The sequence below is a fragment of the Ambystoma mexicanum genome, chromosome 2p (genome assembly GCF_040938575.1).
Source record: "Ambystoma mexicanum isolate Mex_15411 chromosome 2p, UKY_AmexF1_1, whole genome shotgun sequence".
NCBI classification, from domain to species: Eukaryota; Metazoa; Chordata; class Amphibia; order Caudata; family Ambystomatidae; genus Ambystoma; species Ambystoma mexicanum.
The window spans coordinates 76,422,260-76,450,182 of record NC_090923.1 but is presented as its reverse complement, the minus strand read 5'-3'; the positions used below and the strand labels follow the sequence as shown (position 1 = coordinate 76,450,182).

The following is a 27,923-nucleotide window of genomic DNA, read 5'->3' as shown; positions in this document are numbered from 1 at the left end:
CCTCGAGGGGGACGAGGTGGGTACAGGGGCCGAAGAGGAGGTGGACCGGGGTACGGGGGAATGGGAGGAAATGGATGGCAGGGTCCTAGAGGTGCACAAGGGAGTTGTTGGAACTGCGGAAGATGGGGACATTACTCTAGGGAGTGCAGAAGCAGACCCAACAACGGGTTCCAAGAGGCAGAACATTATGGCCATCCCCATCCGGGGAGCCCATATGGTCTCCCAATGGGACAACAACAACAAAGAAACCCAGGCCAGGGGCACAATGAGCAACAACAGGGGCATCAGTATAGAACACAGAACCTCCCACAAAACAATGACAATATGCAGTACACGCCAGGCAACCCTTTTGCGACAACAGCAAATGGGGCCCCCGCACCAGCCCCCTATAGTGGCGTGTCAGTGGTTTCAGGGAGTGTCTTCAATCAGGGGGGGGCAATGAGACACCCCGCATAGGACAGCCCACAGAGAACACTTGCGTGTCCAGTTCTATCTACCACCTACGATGCATCAGAGGAACCATTGGTAGGGGCGCAGATAGGAGACAAGCAGTTCATATTCATGGTGGATTCGGGAGCGGAGAAATCATGTATTAGAGAGGGCCGATTCCCGTTATCTAACCGGAAGTTAGAGACGCAGGGGTTCTCTGGGGCTGTAATTGAAGTTCCTTACACAGAAGCATTGGATGTAACAGTGGGGGGCAAAACTGTAAAGACACCCTTACTGTATTATGAACACTCGCCAATAAATTTACTAGGGAGGGATCTCCTTAGCAAACTCAACATGATCATATCCTTCACTGAGAGAGGTATAGTGTGTTCAACGACCGGAATATGCCCATTACGTGTAATGTTGGTAGTACATGCTCACACAACCACACAAGAAATACGAGGTTTGCCAGAAAACGAAGAAATGTTTATTGAAGGGCTAAAGACACTGGCCCTCATAATTCCAGAGCTGAGAAGAATGGATTGGAGGATTCCAGCGGAGTTCCTCTTCCGCCCAATAGTTTGCCCTGACACAGCACCAGGATCAGTGGTATCGTTAGATTTGCACGCTGTACAGATATCTGCGAAAAGGATTTCTGTGATTGGAATAGATATAGAAGGATGTGAGTGGCGTACAGTACTGTGTACAAATGCCAATATCGCCCTAAGAGACTTAACGGATGAGGATCTCTTCTCAGATGCAGAGGGGGATGGTGAAATAGTAATGGAAATAGCGATGCCCTGTGACATTTTGATTCAAGCCAGGGAAATCCCTGTTCAGCTGATGGCAGTGGTAGGAGCACCGCCGTCATTCTTCGATGATGACATGAGGCTCATACCAAATAATTTGTGGACAACAGGCCCCCATGATGTAGGGTTGTTGCATGGAGTACAACCTGTGATAATAAAATTAAAGCCAGGAGCAATTCTACCCTGAGTGAAACAGTATCCATTGTCCCGTGAAGCTGAAGAAGGGATAAAAGAGACCATAAATGCACTACTAGCACAAGGGATCATAGTGCCTTCAAACTCACCATGTAACACATGCATTTACTCAATCAAAAAAGCGAAGGGAGAGTCTTGGAGAATGATACAGGATTTACACCCCCTAAATGATGTAATTCAGAAAGAGTTCCCTTTGGTCCCGAACCCTGCATCAATACTATGCAGCATTCCAAAAACGGCATCACATTTCACAGTGGTCGACTAGAAAAACACATTTTTCTCCATCCCCCTGGCTGAAGAGAGTAGATACCTGACTGCATTTACACTAGGGGGTAAGAGATATGAACATTGCAGATTACCGCAGGGGTACTGCGAGAGCCCGAGCATATTCAACCGCATATTGCATGAAGACTTAGGAAACCTATCAGTTGAGAGTACAATCATTCAGTACGTAGACGATTTACTCGTCTGTGCACAAGACGAAGAAGCATGCAGAAAAGATTCACTAACACTCCTGACTCTATTGGCCAATAAGGGGTACAAAGTAGACAAGGGAAAGCTACAGTACTGTTTGACAGAGGTTCTATACTTGGGACAGCTAATATCAAAAGATGGAAAAAGAATAATACCCGATAGGGTAGAAGCAATAAGATCAGTAGGAGAACCCACAACAGTGAAAGACATGTAGAAATTCCTGGGAATGTGTAACTATTGCCGAGCATGGATATTAGATTATGCAGCATACACCAGACCCTTACTACAAGTGCTCAAGGAGGCACAACAGGAGAACAAAACAATAGAATGGTCAGAAGAAATGAGCGCCTCCTTTAAATCATTAAAAGAGTTAATTTCAAGCGCTCCAGTACTCACAAATCCTGACTATGGACGCGAGTTTTACCTGTTCTCACACTGCAAGGGAACACTCATGACAGCTGTACTGACACAGAAGACGTCCCTAGGACACAAACCTTTGGGTTACTATAGTGGCACTTTAGATGCAGTGATGCAAGGACATTTCGCGTGCGAGCAATCACTCGCTGCAGCCGCGTTCGCAAATGAGAAAAGTCCCATAGTAATGGGATGCCCTGTGACATTGTTTGTGGAACATTCATTATTTGCAATACTTAAGAGGTCAAAAAGCACACTGAAAACACAACGGGCAACAGCCTATGAGATAATATTGTCCAGCGCTAATATCCATGTGGTGCGATGCAAGACAGTGAACCCAGCAACATTCATTACAGAAGCATGCACACTAGAGGACATGCAGGAACACGATTGAGCAACTTACATAGGAGAAAGAGGGGAGGACACAGTGGTGTGTGAGAATGCTCTGAGCGAGGGGGAAGTGTACTTCGTAGATGGGTCAGCATCAATTGACGTGGACACGGGAGAGAAACATGTGGGGATGGCAGTGGTGAGACTAGAAAACGGTGAGTATGAAACACTAGTGCAGTACCGCCTCCCATCACATTACTCCGCACAAGCAGCAGAACTGATTGCACTCATAGAAGCACTACATGCAGCTAAGGGTTGTGCAGTGACAATATACACAGACTCAGTTTACATGACGAAAACAGGACATGGGGGTCTAGCAAGATGGGGGCGGAGGGGGTTTCGACGGGCAGATGGAACCCCAGTACAGCATGCAAAATTGCTGAAGGAGTTAATTGAGGCCCCTACAAGATCCCACAGCGGTAGCAATAGTGAAGTGCCAAGCACATACATCCAACACAGATGTTGTGTCTTTGGGAAACGCGGCAGCAGACGCGGCCGCCAATGAAGCTTCCTACTTTCAGAAATATGAAGCAGGTGAGTACATGCTGCAGCACAAGATAAACGAAGAGCTCCCAGAAGGTTACAATATGATGCCTATATCACAAATACTAGCATTACAGGAAGGAGCAAGTGCAGATGAAAAATTGATGTGAACAAAACGAGGGTGCAGCAAATCGGCGACAGACTTACTGTGGCGACAAAATAACTCGGGAAAAGTGGTAATGCCAGTAAAGTTATTGGAAATTGCGTTTCAACAACTACACTTCCCTGCACACAATACGAAACAACACATTGCAGCAGAGATACAGGAAGAATGATTCGTGCCCTGTCTCCAGGAGCACATATCTCGATTAACACTGGAATGCACAACATGTCAGATATACAATTCAGGAATGACATTACGTACGCTCCGGGGAACAATTCCAAAACCCATTGGGCCATTCAGAGAGCTACATATCGACTACGCGGACATGGGAGAAAGGTGTAATGGGGCACGTTACATGATCGTGGTTGTATGCCCATTCTCAAGGTGGGTAGAAGCAGGCCCATGTGCACGACCTGATGCTAAAAGCGCTGCAAAGTTCTTAGTGAGGGAAGTGTTCCCGCGCTGGGGAATTTGTGACGTGATTCGCTCGGACAACGGCACTCACTTTGTAAACGAGCTCTTCAAGGAAGTAACTACATTGTTAGGAATAAAGCATAAATTGTGCTCGATTTATCATCCTCAAAGTAATGGCGTAGTGGAAAAGATGAACGGACTGTTAAAAGGGAGGTTATCAAAACTATGCTTTTCATTAAAAAAGAACTGGATTTACTGTCTGCCCCTTGCGCTATTTGAGCTGAGAAATCAGCCAAGCAAGGACCACCATTTGTCCCCGCACGAGATCGTGACTGGGAGACGAATGCACACAGCACACTCCCCACTGCGCGAACACTCCGATGCACACAGAAGCGCAGCGATATTGGGAGACGAGTTCACAGACTATTTGAAGAAATTGACAAGGGCAGCGCGCGCAATATCAAGTAGCTCTCTCCACCATTCACGCGAGAGGAAGGAAACACAACAGGGTCTGTTACTGAACCTGAACCACAGCTACAGCTGATGCCCGGTGAATTCATATATGTCAGGAGTTTTGTGCGTCGGTGGAATGCACCACGGTTCCATGGCCCATACGAAGTAGTGTTTTGCACGCCCACAGCAGTTAAAGTAAAGGGCCTGAAGTATTGGGTGCATTTGACAGACGTACGAAGGGCATATAGTAATGTGAAGGAAGAGGTGGATGAGGAGGCACAGACAACAGCAAACAATACAACTGAGCAGAATGTCTGAATATGAACTTGTGTGTGTGACAGTAATACAGATGAATGAAAAAATGGCTGACAAGTATACTTGCATTTTTATATTACAAAAAAAAAATGTTTTCCACTTGTGAACGTATATGTAACTAATGATATGATAAAATTATGAAGTGTTTACACCCTTGTCTGTGCATCCCCATCCCTGCAACCCTACCCGCTTCCATTCCCTGTCAATATATACTGGCACTGGTAGTGCCAACAAAATGTTTACATTCATGCACTTAATGCACTTTTATATCTCAAACAGGAGCTACCATGGCATCTAACGGGCAGCCTGCAACGGATAGATTTACTAGATTTAGAGAGTGGTTAACAGAGATGCAGATATTCGTATGAGTGTGGATTATCTGTGCGTATTACATTGTTTTTTACAATAATGTTTGGCCTGGTTACATATTGGTTCGTAAATGGAAGACCCACGACACCCCCACCAGACGAATAAATGGTATGCGGATATGAGTGCAACAGCTAAACAAACGAGAGCTGCTATGTCTGCTCCCTCATTCCCCATGCTTCAGGCACACCTAAGGTATTGTTACCCAAAGAGTTGCCTATTGTAGATGCCCAATGTCTCCTTCATCTCACGTTATGCAAGATTAAGAACACCTTCCAGGCACATGAAGTTACTTTTAGAATGCTGCAGAACGAGAAAACTTGCTACCCAAAGACGGTAGGAGTGGTATGTCTGGAGGAACCATTTTTTGTGATACAAGGGACACTTTTTTTCGGACAACAAGTGGAAGGATGAAAAAGTAATGTGTAAAGGCGAAGCGCTGAGGGGTGTGGCACCAGAGAAATTGCAATGGATAGAAGAAACGTGCACACCAGTATGGAAGGAACACATTTCAAAACTAACTTGGGTAACAGCCATTGAAAAACCCTTCAAACTGCAGAACGAAATAGACTATGAACTATGTTTTAAAGGAGAGGGGAAAACCTCCATGGGGACAAACAAGAATTGTAACAAGACCCTCACCATCCCAGATCTGAGAAAAGGGACAGCGGCCCTGATGGACACGTATTGGGTATGCGGTAACCAGGCATACCTGCACCTCCCCCAGTCATGGAGTGGCAGCTGCTCAATGGGCACTCTGCACTCAGCCCTAATGGTAATACCAGAAAGCCACATTGATGGGACCAAAAGAACACGAGAAAACACCCAACAGAGCGTGGCCCAGCCGACTGCAGAGTCACAAATCTATGTCTTGTCTTCCGGGAGCAAGGAAGAGGTGCTGTCCCGAAACAGACGAGCATCAAACTACATATCAAAGGCATCATCAGAGTTGCTGGCACAGATCCCAGACAGATATCAATTATTCAGCTCGGCAGAAACATTCTTTGCCTCACTCATCCCAAGTATCCAAGCCAGAGCAAACGCAAAATGGCTCCAGATAACACACTGGGAGCCGGTCAAGCTGGCAAATGACACTGAAGAAGGGTTCAACGTAATAAAAGTGGAACTAAGAGCTTTACGGCTGATGACCATGCAAAACAGGTATGTCTTGGACCCGTTAACGGCGATGGATGGAGGTGTTTGCCGAAAAATCGGAAGTGCCTGCTGCACTTTCGTACCTTCTGAAGACGCAGAAAACGGCTCCCTGTTCCATGTGATCGAAGCAGTACACAACCTAGGAGAAAGGATGAAAATGGAAGGTGGAGCAGAAGACAGCACATAGTTCGACAATATCTTCTCCTGGGTTCCCTCATGGCTGGGAATGACTGTGAAATTTTTGATGCCAGCTGTGGTGCTGCTCCTCTTTAATTTTTGCCTGTGCCAGGTGGGTCTTCGATGTTGTGCTAACGCAGTACCTAATGGTGCAATGATGATGGTGACAATGGGCAACACCCGTGGTACAATACAAACTATGCAGGAAGCGCAGGTACAAACAGGAACTGATGACATACCCAGGTATCAGCTAGTGCCCAGGTATCATGACAAGGATATCGTAGACAAATTGTGGCATACCACCATCAGAGAGCCCCGTATACTAGAATGGTACCAGGAGGTGTGGGTAGACTTGGAAGGAGAGAGCGGATGTATATACCTGACCTGTACCCCAGATGAATATGCAAGGAGGGGTGAGAGCTTAAGGGGGGTGTGCAGAGCGTGGATGCCCATAAAAGGCACACCAGCATGGGATGACGCAATTATTGACGAAGAAGAGTCTAGGAGATTGAATGAGTTAAAGAATTCGTTACTTAAGTAACGAAAGGGGGGAAATGCAGGGGAGGGTTGGTCCAAAAGACCCCCCTTGGCTACATCCCTTCCCCAGGTGAGGGCCATGGCTCATTGGGCGTCCCCTCATACCACCAGGGCCCAGGTGGTGGAGGGCTCACCTGCTGAAGACATTGCCCACACGTATTGAATTTAGCTAGGCCTCAGAAACCATTTTGTCTAATAAAGATGGTGTGAGCTCAGCCCACTGTAGCGCGGCCCCCACCCTCGGAGAGTTTCAATTATCACTGTTGCCGCAGCGCCATGGCAGATCCGCTGTGAGCCCGTTCCCACAAACAAGACGGACATGACACAAAACTTCTTCTATTAAAGAAACCTGTAAAAATGTGTAATTATGGTAGAACGCATGTTCACATGACACCAGCAATGAAGGACCCACACCCCTGCAGTTGTGTGCAAATAATAAAAAGCGTTCCGGGGGACTATTCGTAATATGTATCATTGAAAAGCTTACACTCCACGGTCCCGCGCCATAACCGAATTAATGCTGCTAGAGTACAAGGGGAGACAAGTGTAATCATACAGAGGGCTCATGTGAAGGACGCGCGAGAATGCACCCGTCATGTGTGTATGTCTAAGCCCTTATGTGCCACTACCGCCACGCACGGTGGCGGGTCTCTTTCTTTGTGCTCCACCAACTACACTACTACCTCACTTACTGCAAATGTATATGCATATAACTAAATGCTGTAGTTATTGAAACATAGTGTACAAATAAGGTGCTCAGACTGGCTATATTTGAGAGACATTTAGCAAAGTTGAAATGTATGCTTTCGAGTGATCCAAATGAGTATTATAGAGTGATCAAATGCTTGTACCTAAAGTCAGCAACACACGAGGAAGATACCTTTGTGAATATGTGCAAGGCCATTCCCCCTCCCACCATGTGAAGACTGCCAAACAAGAGAGCAGAGGCCCGCGCCGCGCTGCTCCACCTCCCCCAACCAGGCTGGAGCCGCTTCAAAGATTTGTAGTCCCCCTCTGCAGCACCCAAGGCCACGGCCCGCCACCTGCATTATTTACAGCATAGCAGTAAACCTCTGCCTGAATACACAAATCCAAAGGCGCCCCCTCTTAAACCCCACAACCCACCGGATCACCTTAGACTTATGGCCCTGTGCAATTAGGAAACCCAATACTGTGGCAACATACAGCAGCCCATTCATAACGACTTCTAACAAGACAGAGAGGCATGTACCGCCCGTCCCATGCCCTGAGACTTAGCCCCTCGACCTATGGTACCGGTCAACAGGACACTGGTAACCATGCACTGATGAATGACCATCAGACCCCTCACAAGGTGCATTCCTCCTGTGTTGCATTAACCTGTAGAATAACCTATTGAAAGATTTACTAAAGAAGATAATATTGCAATAACTGAATGACTGCGGTGTGCATGGCCTAGGGCAAATAAGTCAGGAAAAGACATTCATCTCTGACACTGGCCACAATGGCACAACACCACCGCCCGGATGAACTCAGCCGACCCGCCAGGCCCAGCCCAACCCACGAGGCTGACCAGTGACGTCCTCCAGCCAAGGCCAACCACATCGCAGCAGCGCGTATGGCTAGTTATCACCACCCAACCCCATTGAACTTGTGCCCCTTATAGTATTGTAGGTTCTGATGACGTGTTTTGTAAATATATACGCCTGTCTTTGCTATTGTCAGACAGAGCGCTCTCGGAGTTTGCAGAGTTCTTTGCATGCCCTATTCTGATTGATAAACTCCCATTTAAGCTCACCCGCACTCTGTCTTGGCTTTATTCCCAACTTGGGAGAGTCCTTCATGGTCTCTCATTGTGGGGAGGATCGTGCTGGTTGGGGACGCTTGCCTTCACCCTACACCCTACTAACACCACTCCCCCTTTTTCCACTCTCCTTTTCAGATCGGCTAGGGCGCCTGGGGCCCACCCCGTACAAATACCTTTAACATTAACATAAAACTGATAAATCTCCCTAACGACTCCAAGTCACCAGGCACCAAGAACAAGTCGAGAATGGCCTTCTAAGATCACTAGCCAGACACTGGGACTGCAGCAAAAGTTGGTTGCCAGAGTCTGTACGGCTATGCAGGATACTTTGCTCCTCACAGGATCTCTTGGGGGGGTGGGGCTGCAGAGCCCTAGCAAGCAAAGAAACAGCCTAACAAAGATCTGCCACTCCCACATGCCCCAGAAGTGGTCCAATCAGGACCACTGTTGGTGAAACTCATGCATGCACTCCAGACATACTGAAACCAGTTTGTGTATTAGGACCAGCCGGTCCCAAGCCACTTCCTGCAAAACCCAAGACTTTCCAGGGCAAATGTATGACCATAAAAGGATTTTATGACCTGAGAAGGCAGGAAGAAAACAATGAGACAAAAAGGTCAAAGAATAACCGAAAAAAGCTTGTTGCATAGCCATGTTAGGACACTAGCTCATTAGTAGCCAAACATAGCAAACTAAAATAATAAACAGTAACAATAGTGATGGGGAGAATTCTCAGAAATGTGCTAATTCCTCTCTACCTTAGAGACCACCAGCAGGCTTTTTAGGACTTTAATGTTTTACCTGGAGAGAGTTAGACCCTTATTCCCACTCCCTCATGTATTTTTGCTATGACTTGAGCACAGTGTTTCTTTGGGTTGTGAAGTATGACAAACTCCATAGGCATCATGTTTTACAATGTACCACATAGCACCTTCAGTGCAGTGGCACAGGGAAGTCTTTCAGATTTCCCAAAGGATTACATACCTTCTCTTAGATAAACTTCTGTTTCCAAGAGCGGTGAAGTGAAATTAACTTTACTTACACTATCGAGACCGAGCACACACCCTCTTACAAAAGGGTAGATGGAGTGGTGTTACACTAGGCACACAGAATATAACCAGATGCAGTAGAAAGATTAGAATTACTTACCGATACTGCAATGTTCAAATAGTTGCGATGTCTAGCGTGTGATCTTCTATTGTTATGGACAGGTACTTGAAGAGAAGGCATTCCAAGGAAAAAATTAATAAGAATGAAGGGTTAGTAGGGGACAACACCCAAACGGCACAAGGGACGCACTAGGGTCGGGTTGGTGCACTGAATAACTGCAAAGCGTCCTGGAGTCCTATGCCCATGAAGAAGTTCCCAAATCAAGATCCAATAGTACCAACAACCAAATCCTCTAATGTCAATAGGAAGGAGTATTCTTTGAAAAAGAGTGAAACTACAAGGTTGTAAGAACAGTAATATCTAATGCTAAAGCTACAACTTTGGATTCTCAGCATTATATGAATAACTAGTACCTGAAATGATGCTGGACCAGGAAGAGTTAAGTTATGAATTGCGGGATGATGTAAACGGAGTGGATTAGTCAGATGGAACACCATAGCTATAAAGCAAAAGTCTTTTGAATCCAAATGCTGAAAAAACAGCTAGAGAAATCCGCCGTGGAAAACTGCATTCTTCAAAATGTCTTTAATATCCGCACGGAAACGGAAGAAGCTCAGCTGAAGTGACAGAAGCAGCTGCGGTCCCAGGCGACTGGATAAACCTGGCAAACCGCTCTGTGTGCAACTCAGCTGATTTAAGATAGGCGCACATAGGGCGCTGTTACGCACGACTGGGATGACTGCCTGAAACAAGCAGTCCAGCCCGATAGACATCCTTGTGCTTATTAATCTGTTTTTCAGAGCCACCCGCGGGCTGCTGAGCGGAGGACGATGTGTGGTGTGGTACACACACATAGAAAATCCTGGAGACGGCGGTGCTGAGGCCAGCGAGATATGCCGTGAGACAGAGTGAGCGGGTCCAGGCCTGAGGGCGCGCCGTGGAAGACCTCCAGAGATCCGGTGCCCTATGCCGCTGACGCTCTAGACCAAGAGAGCATAGAGAGGAGGGGCTGCGGTACAGTGTTGTACGGCATTCACGTTGGAGGACTACAACTCGGCAGGAACGGTTCCCCCTCGGTACCTTATACCTGGGCTGCAAACGGTGGGGCACACTGGCCACGGCGATCTCGAGGGTTGACCCGGCCGACGGGGGCTGCCCCAAGGTGGACCGGTGAGGTGCGCCCGGACAACTGCGACGGTGGGGGGCTTGACTAGGCAGAGCTGGCGCTCTGTGCCTCGGGTGAGGCAAGTGCTTGCTGCGCATCGCGGGGCCTCTGACCAGATCCCTCATCCCCCCAGGGTGAGGACATGGAATAATGGCAGGCGTGGGGGTGCCCATGCCTGGCCCGGGCCAGATTCGCAGGAGTGGCGTAGTGGAACGACAAGAGCAATCCGCCTTCCCCCGAGACTAGAAAGCGCCAAACACTGCGTCACCTTCTATAAGAGTGCTGTGGGAAATAATACGGAAAGATCAAGATAACAAAAATACGCACCAAAACCGTGAGTTATGCACAGGTGAACAGTGCGAGGGCAGCATTGTGAAACTACTGGGACACCATTGATTACATCAATATGCCAGCGGGTGCTAATTGAACTTGGCAGGATTACGAGCTGGGGAACAAAATCCATTCCCCTTATCGCCATTAATACTATAAAATGAGATGAATTAGCATGAGAACAGGCAGGGGGGTATGCAAATGTAAACAGTATGGCAGCGGCATGCTGGAGCTAGCTGGAGGCTGCTGAACTAAACCAAATACTGGCCCGAAGCCATTAAGATACTGGGAGCACACCCGGGAAGACTTGGTCTGCTGTCCCCTCTGTGCAGAGACCCCTGTTGGCCCTAACAGCAGAGTGGACCGGTTATCTAAACATCCGTGCACGCTAAAACCGTGAGTCAGGCACGGGCAAGCGGCGGGATGGCCGCATACGAAAATCCATTGAGACAAAGTGTGCCGAGCCATACACTGACTGGAACTCTCTAAAATTACGTTTATACGTGGGAGGGCACAGTCCATCACCCGTCATCCAGGGAGACCCAAAACTGGGCCTGCCAATACAGGGAGCTATACATACTTGCAAGAGATACTGGTATTGGAGTGCTACGGTCTGGGCGCTCCCCTGTGTGACATTTGCCCGACGGCCCCCCTTGGCTGAGTGCATTGGCCGGACAACACCCGTGTGGCCCACAAAGGCCTGGCGCCCGCTTAACTGTCACTGACTCACAGTCGCTATGCCTGCTGGTGCGGTTGATATGGGGAACACACGAAAACAATAAAGAGTGGCAGAGGGAGCGGGTGCCAGAAAGGGACTGATGGACTCGTTGCAGTAGCCAGGCAGTGGGCTACGAGCAGGAGCCACCAACAACATCCGTATCTGACCCCGAAGTGGACGGCAGCGACAGGGTTGAGCGCCTGACCACCATAGTGCAAAACGGCTTCCTATTCATCAATGTTAAGCTGGATGACATTGTCACTACAATTGGGGCACTGAAAACAAGAGTGGACACTGAGAGCCTCAGACTCACTGAGGCGGAAAACAGGATCGGTGCAAACAGAGATACCATCACCAGACATGACCGAGATATAGCCCAGCTCCGAGAAGACGTGAACAAGCTGCAAAATAAGTGCGAGGATCTTGAATCCCGAAGAAACATACGGATTGTGGGGGTGTCGGAAACATTTGGGAAAGGTGCAATGGAGCATCAGGTGGAAACAATGCTTAAGAACCTTTTTGGGGCAGTCTCCTTCTCGAATCAATTTCTGGTCGAACAAGCCCACCGCACTCTGGCTCCTTTGCCGAGGCCCGGGGCCCCACCGTGCACGATCATTGCACGGCTTCTCAATTATAGAGATAGAGACATAATCCTCAGAAAGGCGAGAGAACTTGGGACATAATTCGAGGAGAGCCGCATACACATCTACCCGGATTTCGCTGCAGGAGTGCAGGCAAGCAGAAGACTACATGAGCCGGTCAAGAGACTGCTGAGAGCACGGTAGGTCCCATATGCACTTATATTTCCAGCCAAGATGCAAATTCAATCTGGAGGAAGGGCACACTTTTTTGAAACCCCTGCTGCTGCTTTGGCCTATGTGGAGGCCAACATACCCCTGCGGCCCAGGGGCCGTGGGCCGGACCAGAACGGAAGATTCCCGCCCGCGGCGGGATGTCAAAACCCTGCTGATTGATCTGGGACACACCCATATCCTTTTTGATCTGTAACAGTGCTCGGATCCTGTGGTGGGGGGGGCTCCAAGTAACATTTAAAGTGGGCCGTGAGCCCGTTCTGGTGGCCTCATGATTGCAACGTGGCACCCACAGGAAAGTGCCTACAAGTTCTAATGGTTCATCGTCAAGTTGGGGCAGATGATGTGGGTGGGGGCGGGGTTGGGGCAATGGGAACGTTGTAAAATGTTGTTACCAGGACGAGTTTGAGTCTTGCGGGGAAGGCTGGATGACTAAACGTTCTAGGTTGGTTGAAATGGGGTCACGCGGATGCTGGCACCGCTCACATCATGTAGGTGCAAGGACTGCTGGAAGCAATGGCACAACACAATGCATATACATGGAAAGCGGGTGATGGGTTAAAGATAACCTTACTATCCTGGAATGTGCGAGGGCTAAACAACCCAATGAAAGTGAAGTTGGGGAACTATGTTGCCAGGCACAGACCCCAGAGTCTAATGCTACAAGAAACACACGATCAGGGCTCTGTCAACACAAGCATATTGGCCAAATGGGGCAAGCTGTGTTACCACATGGACTATTCCTTTCAGTCCAGGGGGGGGTCATTACACTCATACACCCCACACTGGGGTTTCAGACCAAAGGACACAAGATAGACCCAATGGGGAGAGAGGAGGGGGGGGGTGAGATAGCTGGTAAACAAATAACCCTTGTGAACACCCATGGCCCCAATATAGACGACCCAGACTTCTATCTGAGTATATTCGAAGCCCTCAACAAACAAGACAAGACCAATATTATATGGGGTGGGGATTTCAATGTGGCACTTGACCCCACACTGGATAGGTCCACTACTGTGACGGCAGTAACCTTGGGTCAACTTGTTCCAAAATTGGCACTAATAGATGCATGACGTGTACTGCACCCTGATAGCAGGCGGTACACATAATACTCTTCTGTGAATGACAGAGTCACGCATAGATTATTGGTTCATATCTTCAGATATTTCAAATACACTAAAGCACTGTGAAATCTTACCCTGCACGCTGTCTGATCACTCCCTGTTGCTGCTGGGACTCATGTTGAAAGATATCCCTAGAACAGTGAGAAGCTGGAGAATGCCTAGAGGATACTGGGAGACGCTAACATGGTTGAGGCCCTGCATGTTGAAATAACCAATTTTTTTGCAGACAACATGGGGATGGTGGATCGAATTTCCACAGTGTGGGAAACCTTCAAAGTCTGGATTAGAGGGGCCCTGATGTCGAAATCCCCGGGCCTCCTGAGGGGTGTACGACAGGAACTTGCAGGGGCGGAAAGGGAACTAGATGAGTTGGAAGAAACCTACAGTCTCATTCATGATAGGGACACCCTTGCTGAAATCCACAAACTCCTTAGAAACTTTGACAGTTTAACCATGAGAGAGATACGATACATTGCGGCCCCTACCCGGGCTCGCAGGTACGGAGAAGGAAATAAGGCGGAGAAAACGCTGGCTAATTTGAACAAACATGAAAGGCACTGACCCCAATCACTACCATCCAAACAGCACAAAATGTAATAATCACGAGTGAATAAGGCATAAACGACGAATTTGTCAAATTCTATAAAACACTATGCGAATAAAGACCCAAAAACCCCCGTTGAGATAAAAGCCTTTCTGGCCCTGCTCAATCTCCCGACACTCCCAGACAAAAATAAACTGGTTCTTGAACAGCCCGTTACTGTAGAAGAAATTGCTGAAGCAATCAAGGATCTCTCATCTGGTAAGACACCGGGTTCGGATGGACTGAGGGCCGAATTCTATAAAGATTTCCATGAAGAATTAGTTCCTATGATGTTGAAAACATGGGAGGAAGCCCTAGAAAAACACCTACTGCCCCCGACAATGAGAGAAGCTATAATCACTGTACTGCCCAAACCCCGTCGCCCGCCCCACGAAATGTCATCTTACAGACCTCTTTCGCTCAAACGAAGACACAAAGATTTTTGCGAAAGGTACTGGTGAACCATATGCTACCCATAGTATCCACGTTGGTCCACCCGGACCAGAGTGGATTTATCCCTCAGAGGTCCACCGCCTTAAATCTACGTAGGCTGTTAGGGATAATGGCGCAGATAGACCGGACAGACACGCGTCGCTGTATCCCTCGATGCCGAGAAGGCATTCGACTCGGTCTCATGGGAATACCTCTTCTCAGAACTGGCGGCATTTGGAGTGGGACCCAACTTTATCAGATATGTCAGGCTGCTGTATACTGGCCCTGGGGCAAGAGTATGTACCAACAGAACCATCTCTGAAATGTTTGCACTAGGCAGGGGCACCAGACAGGGGTGCCCGCTTTCACCCATTCTATTTGCCTTAACGATTGAGCCCATGGCAGCTGCTGTTAGTTTGCGACACAGGGACAAGGGTATCACAATGAAAGGTTCCACCCAATAATTTCACTATACGCAGACGATACACTATTATATATCCGGGAACCTGACAAAAACATTGCACCTATAATGGCAGACATACACAAGTTTGCTGAATACTCCGGCTACACCGTGAGCAATGCTAAGTCAGAAATGTTGCCACTTACCCCTCTACAGAGTGCCCCGAGGTAACGTGCGGACTTAAGTGGTCGGAAAAACATATTAGATACTTATGTTTGGTTGCTGGTTTCTAGGAATAGACCATCCCTGTATGTTGACAAGCATGATCAGGCACTACAATCACTTAATACGAAGCTGCAGATCTGGAGACGCCTCCCTATTTCACTCCACGGCAGGATAGGATAGAGGTCCTCAAAATAATAGTCCTCCCTAAGCTACTATATCTATTTCTAAATGTTCCCATATGGCCTGGCAAGTATTTCTTGTCCAAACTTCGATCAATGGCAACATTATTTGGAATGGGAAAACGGCCAGAATAGGGTGGGAAAAAATGACGGAACCATATTGTACCGGCGGCATAGCTGCCCCGGACTTTGAGCTTTACTACTTGGCTGCGCAGGCACAATTCGCGAAATATTGGTATGATGATACAGATAACTCACCCCATAAATGGATAGAAACACACTATGATCGGTCATTTTTGACCCACGGCACAGAGACTCATGTGAATATGAGCCCGCGAGCTGCACTGTTCGAGCTTGGGGGGCGATATGTAGGAGGCTGAAGCTGGAAACACCCTATAATCTGGAGATTCCCTTATAGAACTTCCCTAACTTTCCACCCACATTTGACACAGGTATGCAGGAAACCTGGGACCCTAATGGTGAAATGAGGGTGGGCGACATGTTCATAGAAGTGAAGTTCGCAACTCGTAACAGACTTTGCGAGAGCTATATGAAGAATACCGCTCCAGACACTCCAATTCTACCAGATGAGATCCGCATTACAGGCGCGATGGCCACTCTTCCTTGACAAGCCCCTCCCACACCCATGCCTACAACTGGTCACAACTCAAGGAGGGGTGGGAATCTCCAAACTGTATGCATCAGTGCAAACCCACACCTCCACGGCAAATCAGGCTAAAGAAAAGTGGGAAACTGACAGGCAGACATCTATACCTGGAGAAATGCGGTAGATATTGTGCACTCACGAAAAAGATATCACTTAATGCTGGCTTGCGCCAGATAAAATTCAAAATTCTGAATAGACTACACTACACGCCAGCTAAAATAGTCAAATTTGCGCCAGATACCTCAAGCGAATGCCCCAAATGCGGCTCCCCGCAGGCGGGACCCTTTCATATGTACTGGGAGTGCCACATGCTGTTGCGGTTCTGGGGGATGGTAGCCGAAAAGCTGGCGGAAATCACGCAAATACCCCCATATCTGACTCCTCAAAAATATTTGTTTGGCGATATTGTTAAGTGTTCTGAAAAAACGAGAAGGCTCTTTAATGCATCATGCGCTGTTGCAAAATGATGTATCCTACAAGCTTGGAAAATCCCTGCACCGGAAAGCATGAACACTTTTTTGCGTGAATTAACATATAGTAATGAAAATGAGGAACAGTACGTTTTGACCAAACCAAGTACGAGTCGGCCAAAAGACATCTGGGGCTCTTTCAGGGTATACCTATGTGAACTGCTTTCGGACAATGAAACCTCCATGTAATTCGTATACCACCTAAGTGCTTGTATAATGTACCATTGTATAACATGCTGGAAATGATGTTTGAGAGGGAGCTATTGTATCTGCTGTGACCACTAATAAAAAGATTAAAAAAAAAAAAAGATAAGCGCAGAGATGCAGATACAGGCAGCTGATGAAAGCTGGCAGCCGCATGCTCCATGCAGCGTCTGCAGTGAAAACACCAAAGCTGAACGCTGAAAGACGCTTGCTCCTTGCGGCATAGAAATGCACTAAAGTCACAGGAGTAGAATGCTAAAAGCCACGTGCTCCTTGCGGCTTATGTATGAAAGAAACATTTCACAGGAGCAGAAATGTAACCCAGCAGGAATAGTTAGCTTGAACTGAAATGAAGGGAAGCTCGAATAACGGCCACTTTGGAGACAAAAAGAAAGGTTGAATGCTGCCCGCCGAATGTAATGTGGAGCAGCAGAGCTTTGAATGTAAACTCAATCAGAAGCACTGGGTTTCTGTGACCGCGGTGCATAAATGTGAACAACCACGCCCCCAGACGTGACCTAGTCACGTAACGTGCAATAGACATAAAACAACCAGCCCCTAATGTCGCCTCCATGACAACCTGCCAGAGAGTTTATAATAGGAATAGAAAGGCCTGGCAGCTGTTCTCTTTGCACTATTTAGGACATAGAGCTTTCATAAAGGCAAAGGGAGCCAATCTAGCAGGTATGGCAAGGGGTTACTTAGTATCCCCTTTGTCTAGTTTCTCAAGTAACATGTTTATGTTGCCCTTTCCTCAATGCATGGCTGGTGGCAGTGGTTTACTTTTAGCACCCAAGAGTGCCATTTTTTGTCAAAATGGCCCCGGTCTTCTTTTTTCGCCATTTCTTTGTGGAAAGGTCCTTCTTGAGATTTAATCTGAGCGCCAGACCAGGTTTGGTCCCTTTGTTCGTTTTGTCTTTGGCGGGATTGATGAGTGAAGCCAGTCTTTGGCTCCAGTATGTCTGGCGGGAGCAGGAAATGAGGGAGGTGCCCGAAATTCCCCGTGTTTAATCCTCTTGGTTACAGGAATGCACCCAAAGGGTACTGGCTGGTTGGCTGTGCAGCAAAGACAGCCACCCTGCTGTTTGACTGGCAGCTATGCTGGGATGAATGGAGAAACCTGCATAAAAGGTGAGGCTTTTTGGTTTTGAAGGCAGAGTCGACTACTGGACGAAGGAATGCGAAGAAGAACTTGGAAGAGACGAATGCTGCAACTCCTGGACCGTTGGTTTGCCCAGTGAAGCCCTGCTGCTGTGCTGAAGCTCCGAATTCGTCTCGTTTCTCCCATTGAGTTGGTGGGACCAATCAACTCCCAAGTAAGCCTGTCTGGACATCCTCTTGAAGCTGGTTGTATTTCCATTGCAGTTGCTGCTGGAACCGAAGAGCCAGGCAGAGGAACACCAGATTGTGTGTGTGTGTGTTTTTTTTTTTTTTAAGTTGGCCAAGATCTCCAGGAAGATCCTCTGGACTCCCAGGAAGCAGGACTTGAGGCACCTCAACCGAGTGCTGGACGCCAATTGCAAGGAAAACCCATCTCAACAGCCAAGATTCTGCGGTGGTGTAATTTGCTGAGACGCAAGGAGCTGAAACTGGGAAGTGCCACTGAATAGACGTTGGTCCTTTTCGGTCGCTGTCCATCCCGTTGCAGTGCAGGAGTCCTCCAGACGTCCTCCCTGTTGCCCCCACGACTGAGGCCCACGAACACAGGATCTGCAGAGCTGCACAGGAACAGAAGCCAGTTGAAACCATTTCTAAGGTAAAGTCTAAGAACTTACATCTTGTCCTGTAGCCTCACTTATTCTCAGTGGTTGCTTCTGTAGAGTTGCTAACAGCTTCTTTACCTCACAAGCCTAATCAGCTTGTGGCCACACTTTGATTTCTTCTTTTCTACCAAGACTTTTAAAACATTGTGCAAGTCTTTTACCTACCTAGAAGGACTTCAGCTTCAGCTCACCTAGACTTTTGTCCAATTGACTTTGGCCTGGCCTGGCTCCCTGAATGACTCATCTTCCCCTACGACACTGTTTTGTCTTCCTTCCAGGAAGGGGTTAACTTACTCTGCATTGGGGGTTACCAAAAGTACTTACCTGCTTCAGAATATTTGTGTGATCTCTTGTTGTGTTCCAATAACCCCTTTCTTTGACATATTCCAAGCATTGCTCTAAATGCAGCAATGATATATTAATGTCTGCAATGTCCTAGCTATTTAAGTCACCTGAGGGTGTAGGAAGTGTGTGCGCCATCCCAACTGGGTGCGTGCTGATTTAGAGAAATTGTGTGTATTTTGGAGTGTATTTGTGTGTTACTATTATATTGCCCCTTCTGAAGAAGGCTTACTCAAACTGACTGTTAAATTAATAATTGTTTAAATCAAGAAACCTTGTGTGTAAGAGTTGATTTGAATACTTATCACTGTGAATCTCTGTGTAACTCCCCTAGTGCGAACATTGACCCCTCTTGAGATAAGCCTGGCTGCTCATCACGCTACCAACCTGTGTAGTACAGACTTCTACCAAAGGATGGGTTTCTATTACCAGGAGGTCAGAGTTCTTTTAGTGCACCCAAAAGGCAATGCATACAGTCTTACCTAACAAATAGTGAAAACGTAACTTCTGCCACCAGCATGTATTAAGGCACATTTCAAAAAATGTCTTTGGGTGCAAGTCTAGAGTCATACAAAAGAAACCCCAGTGCACTTCATTTGACGATGCATTTTGCAATGTAAAAAATGTAACCAAACAGATAAAAATAAAAGACAGTTTCCCAGTACTGACAGTCTAAAGCACTAGACAGTTTCCCCATAAAAAAGGTCCAGTGGAGTGAAACTGAAGACTTTACTGCAAAGAGCCAGGACAAAGTGCAAAAACAAAAGGTTCGGGGGTCTATAAAATATGGAGGAAAGATTGCTCCAGAGAAAACTTTCCTAACTACTTTGGAAATCTTTGAACCATGAACAGTTGAAAGCTAGGTGTTAGGACAGTTCTTCTGAAGCACAAGGTCTTAGTAAAACAATTTAACTGAGGCAGTACAAAACTCCACTCTTAGTATAAGGCTGAAGCACCTGAGTTCATGGTAGCGTAGACAGAGCAGCCAGGCTCATCTTAGGAGGGAGAGAGGGCTGTAAAATCAGTACAAATGAAATTGTAATACAAAAGGTCCAAAGAAACAGTTAAGCACTTTATATGTGATAATAAATGATTTATTTAAATACAGGTAGGCCCAGATAAATCTAGGGGTGAATAAGTACTAACACATTATATGAAATCACAATTTAAAAAAACACTATACTTAAAAAGGTACACAGACCAAAGTATAAACCTTATTTTGACAACCTAACTGTAGTTCTAGGGAAGTCAAAACCTTTTCATACACATTCAATATAGGTCACACCTATTCTTGGGGTGTAAAAACCAATGGTTACTTTCACAATTACATTCAGTAATGCAAGTGCAGTAGACCCTACAGTTGTACAGTGACTGAGTATAAATCCCAATCAGTCAACTGGACAATATACTTTTTGTGAATAGTGGACACTTATTCCAGGTACAGTAAAAACCTATAACTACTTTTGTTATAACAGAGTTATACTAGGTGAATAACAACCTAAGGATGTGATATTCAATTACAGGTCCTTTTGAGATCAGTGAAACACAGATTGAGATAAGCAGTAACTCTGGTAACTTATTTTTGGATGGCACACAGTTAACTTAAGGCAAGTAAAACACATATACATGTTTAATCTTTCAAGCAGTCCAGATTAGATCTTTCCCATCTCTACAAGTGACTGATGTAGGATTTATAAGGGACAGTTAGAACCACAGACTCAGATAGCACAGGGAAAGTAAACCCTAATGTTACACTTTTCTAGGTAGGCAACAACCTAATACAGACTTATTCTTGACAGGCTAACAGCAAATCAGGGGAAGCAAGACCCATTTGGGGGACACTCATACAATTAACCTGCAGGAGTAATTATAGTGAAACCAACATTACTTTTGGGCACAACCTAATCACAGGAGAGTAATAATATACCTTCAAAGCAGGAAGCACAATGCCCCACCACAAGAAACTACAACTAAACAGTCCCAAGGATGTTCACCCCACGGAAATTAAAGAACCATTCGGAACAGAAGGATACGAACGTCTGAATATACACGCTCACCAAGACGGATCCACTAGGACAACACTTCAACACGACCCCGACGTGAACCACCCAAAGCCTTAACCGACCAGCGTCACACTAGATCACTTGAGAATAGATATGTCCCACACCTGAAGATTAGGTTCAGACGCACCCACCAATCCAAACTATACTCAATAAGATACAGTTGGATGAGCGCAACACCACCAAATCAAGTCGGCCCACGAGGAACCAACAACATCCGAATCCACAGGTATACAACTCTAATGGAATCATAAGTACCTGAACCAGGATACAGACCCCACTAACCCCACCCTCACCAACACCACATAAAACTTCACCCATAGCACTCAAGGCCTTCATCCGATCCGATACTAGCACCAAAGCCCAGCACTCGGTGTATACCGAGCTGAAGCTGCCAACAGCCCACCACTTCTCCCACTCTTCTCCCCACCTCCCGGCTAACCCTACCCCACCCTTTCTGTTTACAGATCAGCCAGAGCGCCTGGGGACCAATTCCGTTGGTGACGGTGCACGATACAAGTACCACTAACATAACAGAACATCTACTTTATATTAGAATGGCAAAACCGTTTCTAAGGAAGAAATGATGATAAACATACTTTTAAGAATAGTGCATCACACATCCAAGGCAAGTAAGAATGTTTGTAACTGTTCATTCTTAGCGTTACAGTTACCAACCAACTCTTTACAAGTAAGTAACTTTTAAACACTTATTTACTTTTCTAGGCAAAAGGTCCAATCCCTTAAAAGTATTTTCCTTATTCTTGGAGCATGAGTGTTCCAAGTCACAGAAAGTGGGGGGGGTCACTAGGATAAAGTGTCTAAAAGGCAGTGTCAGGACAGGTTCTTAAGTAGCAAAAGTCAGAGTACCTTAGGGAGACTGGGCAAACAAGTGAGTACTCTACTTTAGAGTTAGAAGAGGGTCCAGGGGCTTCACAGAAGACACCCTACCAGGATTCTAGCAGTGGGACTGGGTGCACTGGATGAGGGGCCTCCCTATTACAGAAAACACCCGACAGCTACACATAAATCCTAAAAGACTTAAGGTAGGTACATACCCAAGCCAACACAGTACCTCAGCATTGAAGATTTTGCAGCAGGAGGACTTCAGGATCTGTTGCCAAATACCCAGTCAGTGGATTCCTTGTGGTGACTGAAAACAAGAAGGAACCTTGCAGCAGGGATTAATGAAGAAGGCTCTAGGCAAGCTTTTCCTCATGGCCGAATGCGGTTCTGCGGATTTGGCACCTTTTCAAGGAGCACAGAAGAAGAGAGAAAATCACAGTTGAATTCTCGTCGTTATAAAGGTCCAGCACTCTGTTTAGGGGACTTTTCAGGCTCGATTCGTGCCTCTGGAGATCCACCAGGTGCCCACGGAGATTCAGTGATATTTGGAAGACTGCGCACCGCACAGTGGCTCGAGGTCCCAGGGTATTGGGGTATTGCAGCAACGCAAGGTCACAGCAACGCGTGGGATGGCTCAAACTGCAGGTCTTCTTGAATCTAGTGGGTCTCACCAGGCTCTGGGTCAGGGTCGTCGTTATCTGTGTCCCCAGGTCGATTGGAAGGAAGGGCTACAGCAGGCTATGGTTACACAGCAGGCTCTCTGATCGCTCGAAATAGTCAAGGCCGCTTTTCCTTCATCATCCTCTTCGGTTTCAGTTCCAGTGGTCGACTAGTCTTCAGCTTCCAGGTTTGCAGTATTTATCAAGAATTGCAATACAACTTCTGCATTTTCTCCATGCATTTTACAAGAAGGGGCGGTCTGGTTGTCCAATCAGGACAGCCAGTCCCCCACTGGGTTTTGTTTCCATTCTGGCAAAGGGGGGGGGGGAAGGGGGAGACAAAGGGCTGTGGAGTTTTGGCCTCCTCCCTCGCAGACAGACTGGAGCCTGGGCTGGGTGATCAGCGGACTCCTGCTGAAGATTAAAATCACACAAAGGAATTTCCCGATCTGGATGTCAGGGGAAGGAACAAGAAAGGACAAGAAACACTAAAATAGTGTAAAAAGACGACCAGGGCCATTTTGGTAAAAATGAGAAGCCTCAGGTGCCTGTTCTGCAGCTGTGAACACAGCCCGCGGTAAAGGTGCAACAAATACAAGGTATCACCGCCACCATTCATTGAAGGTAAGCTTGTCCCTGTAATATATTTGTTCGAGTTTTAGCGTGAAAGGAGATGCATTGTATCTCCCCAGCACTCCACATAAGGTGGGGTGTGCTGGTTTCACCTAACACAATGTAAAAGGGATGCAAAGATCCTTTCTAGCCATGGGAACTGTAGTTCTCTCAAGGTTAGCTAGAGAAAGATTTAAAAGGAGAGCCCCTAGTGCAACTCAACAACAACAGACACTTATTGCCAATAAGTTGTTAAAGAGGATAACTTTAAAGACCCACTACGGAGTGTCTTAAAAATGACACCCATAAAAATAGTAAGAGATTCTGTGAGTGTGGAAAAAGGTTCCCACTCAGTATTAAGGAAAAATATCACACTAGTAAAGCAAACAGTTCTGGGGTTGACCCAGGTCAGGAAGATTTACCAGTTCTGTGAAAATCTTACCTAACACTAGGTATAAAAAGAACAAAGGGCTACAAAAGTAGCACACTTATTTATATAATTATATAGCACAGTATAACACTCGGGTATCTGGGTGCACATTGCACAGTTCCACTGAAGCGTTCTCTGAACGAGCGCATGATGCATAGGCCAAGGCGATTATCAACAAGCTAGCTTTTAAGTAATCTAACAAGCATATATGATAGTCACGGTGTCATGGAGAAGGGCTCCAACTTTGCACCGGCCATTGGCTAATAACTGTTTTATGGCGAGTAAGAAATGGTAGGCTTTGTGTATGTGTAGAATTGAGGTGGAGATAGACTTTTTATGGCTGGCAACTAGCTTGCAACTTTAATGTTTTGCCCCTGTGAAGGGGGGTGAAGAAAGCAGGTTATATTCCTGAAGTCTTACCTTGTTTGGAACAACAACGTGAAGTCCTGTTCTCGGAAATGCACCATGGACATTGGCTTGCAAATCTCTTTCACATAAACATGGACTACAACTTCGTCTGTTCCCTTTTCATAGTGGTCATTTTTTACTAGTGTCAGGTTTATGATGGGATCTATGAAAGAAAAAAATAAATGAATTGAAAGGGTTGTCTGGCATTCCTCTTAGTAGCAGTCTTAAGGCAAACATTAGATGCGTGTGCCATGCTCCTCCCATTTTGCCATGTTACTGCCACATTCCAGGTAGCTATCCAAGAATCCCAGTAATGTAGTTGAGCAGAGGCAAAGTCACAGAAAACACAGAAATAGTGTATCTGCTAGGTTTTCTGCCACTAAAGACAACTGCCAGAAAGCATTGAGCGAAATTTCTATGAAAAAGGGTCAAACACGTAAGTTAAAAGGGAGGCTAAATACAGTGGTGGTTCAGCGATTCCTTTGTGCATCAAAAAAATAAATAAATAAAAATGTACTGAGTCAAGGCGAAGCGATCTGCATGAGCTTCTTTTGTCCAATCTGAGTATTTCTTCTTTCATTTTGTCTGCTTACAATGGCTATGCAGACGGCAAAGCAGACCTTGCACACTGGTTTCCAGCATGACAAAACAATTATGCTAGTAATTATTGGCAATTGTAGATGAACTAATTCAAAAAATGAATATCTGGAATGAAGAGGATTTCGTGTTCCAGCTCATTCATTCAGAGAGCTCATCTATGCGCATGACTTTAATGAAGATTCCCTGATAGGGAATTACAAATGTCAGCATATTACACAAAACTACCAACATTGTTAAATTCTTTCATTAAACAGAGACTATAAATCCATCAATACATTTCGTAAGGAGATAATTAGCGGGTATGGTTCCCCAGTAGTTATAAAACAGGTTCTTGACAAACATGTGGTGTAGAATGAAGAGAATACCCTGCATGTTATGTTCTTCATTCAAGACCACACGTGTGTCAAGAACCCGTTTTAGAACTATTGGGAAACCCTTGTTGTCATTTACCTCATAGTAATAATCGAGCATTACCTTCTATTGCCTCCTCTAAAGGAATGTCCTCTTTGGATGGATCACTCTTTACTTCCTTAGTGTCCATATTAGTTGTGGTCGCCTCAGGCATAGTCATGCCTTGAAAAAGAACATCACTTTCCTGGCGTACAACAGGTTGTAAAACAGGAGAAGGCTCATGTGGAGAGGCGACAAGTCCCGCAGGGGCATCCAGATTAGATTGTATGGGGCCTTCGGAGCCCAATGGTGCGGACGAAATAGTTTCTTGCTGTTCTATATCGCCAAACCTGGAGTAAGCAAGTGGGATAGGCACCTCGGAGAGTATGGGCTGTTTCTGTAAACATGGCATTTTATCCTTCATCTCTTCAACCTTCTAAAAGGAAACAAACACTTTTTAAAGAAAACAGTAGATTAAAAAAAAAAAGCAAGACACATCTACTGCTAAGGGGAGAGGCGAAAAGACAGGAGGACAGACGAGGACAACCCATAATGATACCTGCATTTTTTGGAATCACTCTGCCTTTTATCATTATCATCCATGAAAAAAATCCATAAAAATGGGGATTTGTCTTACCCCAGCAAACGCATTTCTCGCTACTCCCCATCCTACGCCATCAACCATAACCTCCCCCTTCAACAGAAAACCTGGTCTCCAATGCACATACAAATATACTCCCTCGTAGCTCTAGAAAGCCCACAACCTTCTAAACCACAACCGACTGCTTATACACTGCAGCCATTCTTTGGACCTCCGAAAGCTAAGTAGCACAGACCACACTAACCTAGCGGCTTCAGCTACTGGAGACTATACAGAAATGTGGGATCATTGTGTTCTGAGAAATATGCAAAGAAGGAAAACTGCACATATAAACTGTAGGGGTAACTGCTGACTTCTCTGCAGTGTTGAAAACACCAATGTAAAGATTTCTAAAGTTTTAACTAAACTTCAGAGATCTTGTGAAAGCACACTAACAACCAAAGGAGACCAATGAACTAATGAGACAAATGTCACCTGTCCAGGTTTATGAATGGCAGTTAGCCACATCATTTATCATCATATGCAAAGAGTGACCTACCACTTACCAATAGCTAGTGCAAATTGTCTGGCCTAATTTTGGGAGGAAAAGTGAATAATTATGAGAAATATACATGCTTTACAATGTAGCATTAACTATTTTGAATGCCCCCTTCCCTACCTCAGTAGCCAAAATTGAGGGCTGGGGAAGAAAAGGCAGAATATAGCTCACTGTCAACCCCCCCAAAATAGGATAATTGTTCCTGCTGGTGTTCAAGGATGAAACAATCAATACAAAGCACCACTCACTTCCTTTTCTCCAATGTCTTTGGCCTGAAAAAGTGGCAATTCCAAGACGGAGGGTACACAGGGAGATGTTGGTGGAAAGGTTTCTTCTGCCTGGATCGTGCAATCATTCAGCCTTCCTCCATCTTTCCCACTATGGCCTCTGAAGGACTCGTCAGAGCAAGTAGCCTTAAGACATCTGGTGCTAGGCTCTTCCTGTAGAGTATATTTTGGGTCCAAAGATTGGCCAACTTCAAGGCCAGTTTGTTTTTTTGAATGTGTGGCAACTGTTTGCTGGACAGCAATTTTGTCCCCAGAGTCTGCAGAAGCATCTTTCCGAGCATGGCCACGTTGAATGGTTTTATTATGCTTAGTTCTTTGCGATGAAAGGGCTGAAGGGGATGGCAAGGTTGACATCTCATCACACTTAACCAATGGTGGTGTTGGCCTTTCCCTTCCGTTCTCCTTCAGTGCAGTCTCATTGGTTGGCTGTTTTGCAATATCCTTTTTCCTTTTCTGAATAAAACAAAGTACAACAAGGAATTAGGCACAGACCAGATCACAGAAACCTGAACAAGCAATTGGTTTCATCCTCCAAAGTAGGCACTGATGGTCGCCCCATATTGAAAATGCAAGCGAAAGAACTGGCAACAACTGAATAAGAAAAAAACCGGAAACGGGAACATGACAGTTGCTACAGATTAAAATATAGTTTACACTCTGTCGACTTTAAGCATTATTATTGCTTTATTTAACCCATCATTAAAAAACATGATTGCAACAAACGAATAAGTGCCCTGCTTAAAGCCAGGTAATTTGTGTTAATGTAGAATACAGAGAATCAAATATTTGATGAGCAACAATAAAACAAACACAGGTATTGCACTTCAGAAACTATAGGCCAGAGTTTATTACATCAGGGTCTGATGCATTTCCAATACAGAAGTCTACATCAGTTTGAATCTCAAGGTAAGTTCAACGGGTAGGTCTTTTATGGTTTTATTCTATGATACAGAATGAATCAGCAAGCGACAAGTCTCCTACATCTTCCTGTAGTATAACTGTCATTTAACCAGTGATGAACCTTTGGGGTCCGATATACAAATCATCAGTTCTGTTTCCCACTTTTCAATCAGTCAGTCCGAAAAAAACAAAGAAGAGGACTCTGGCCTACATCAGACATCTAAAATCACTATAAAAGCACACACCAAGCCTGGTGCACTAAGCCTGCAACAGCTTCACTGCGTCACAAAGAGGACATTCGGTATTTTGGAGCCAAAATGAAGGTACACATTCAAATGAATCTATCTATGCAGCCATTCCACAAAGGCTCACTAAGCAGCTAAAGAAGTATACTTCTAGTGTCCTTCAGGAATTCCCAATGGAAGATCTATACTCCACTTCTCTGGTTGATCAGGTGGCAACCCTCTGAGCTTCTGTTACCGGACATTGATGCAAGCCTGTTTCCATC

At 46.0% G+C, this 27,923-nt stretch overlaps 1 protein-coding gene across 3 annotated transcripts in view; it reads right to left on the bottom strand.

The window, feature by feature from the left end:
- Window positions 1-27,923, bottom strand: part of USP19 (ubiquitin specific peptidase 19) — a 1,845,650-nt gene that overhangs the window by 1,676,985 nt on the left and 140,742 nt on the right. For all 3 annotated transcript variants that reach the window (XM_069643288.1, XM_069643289.1, XM_069643291.1), the window contains exons 5-7: window positions 26,477-26,968; window positions 25,174-25,525; window positions 24,112-24,262 (exon numbers count right to left, since the gene is read on the bottom strand). In XM_069643288.1, the coding sequence (XP_069499389.1) occupies window positions 24,112-24,262; window positions 25,174-25,525; window positions 26,477-26,968 (995 nt within the window). The remainder of the gene's footprint in view (window positions 1-24,111; window positions 24,263-25,173; window positions 25,526-26,476; window positions 26,969-27,923) is intronic.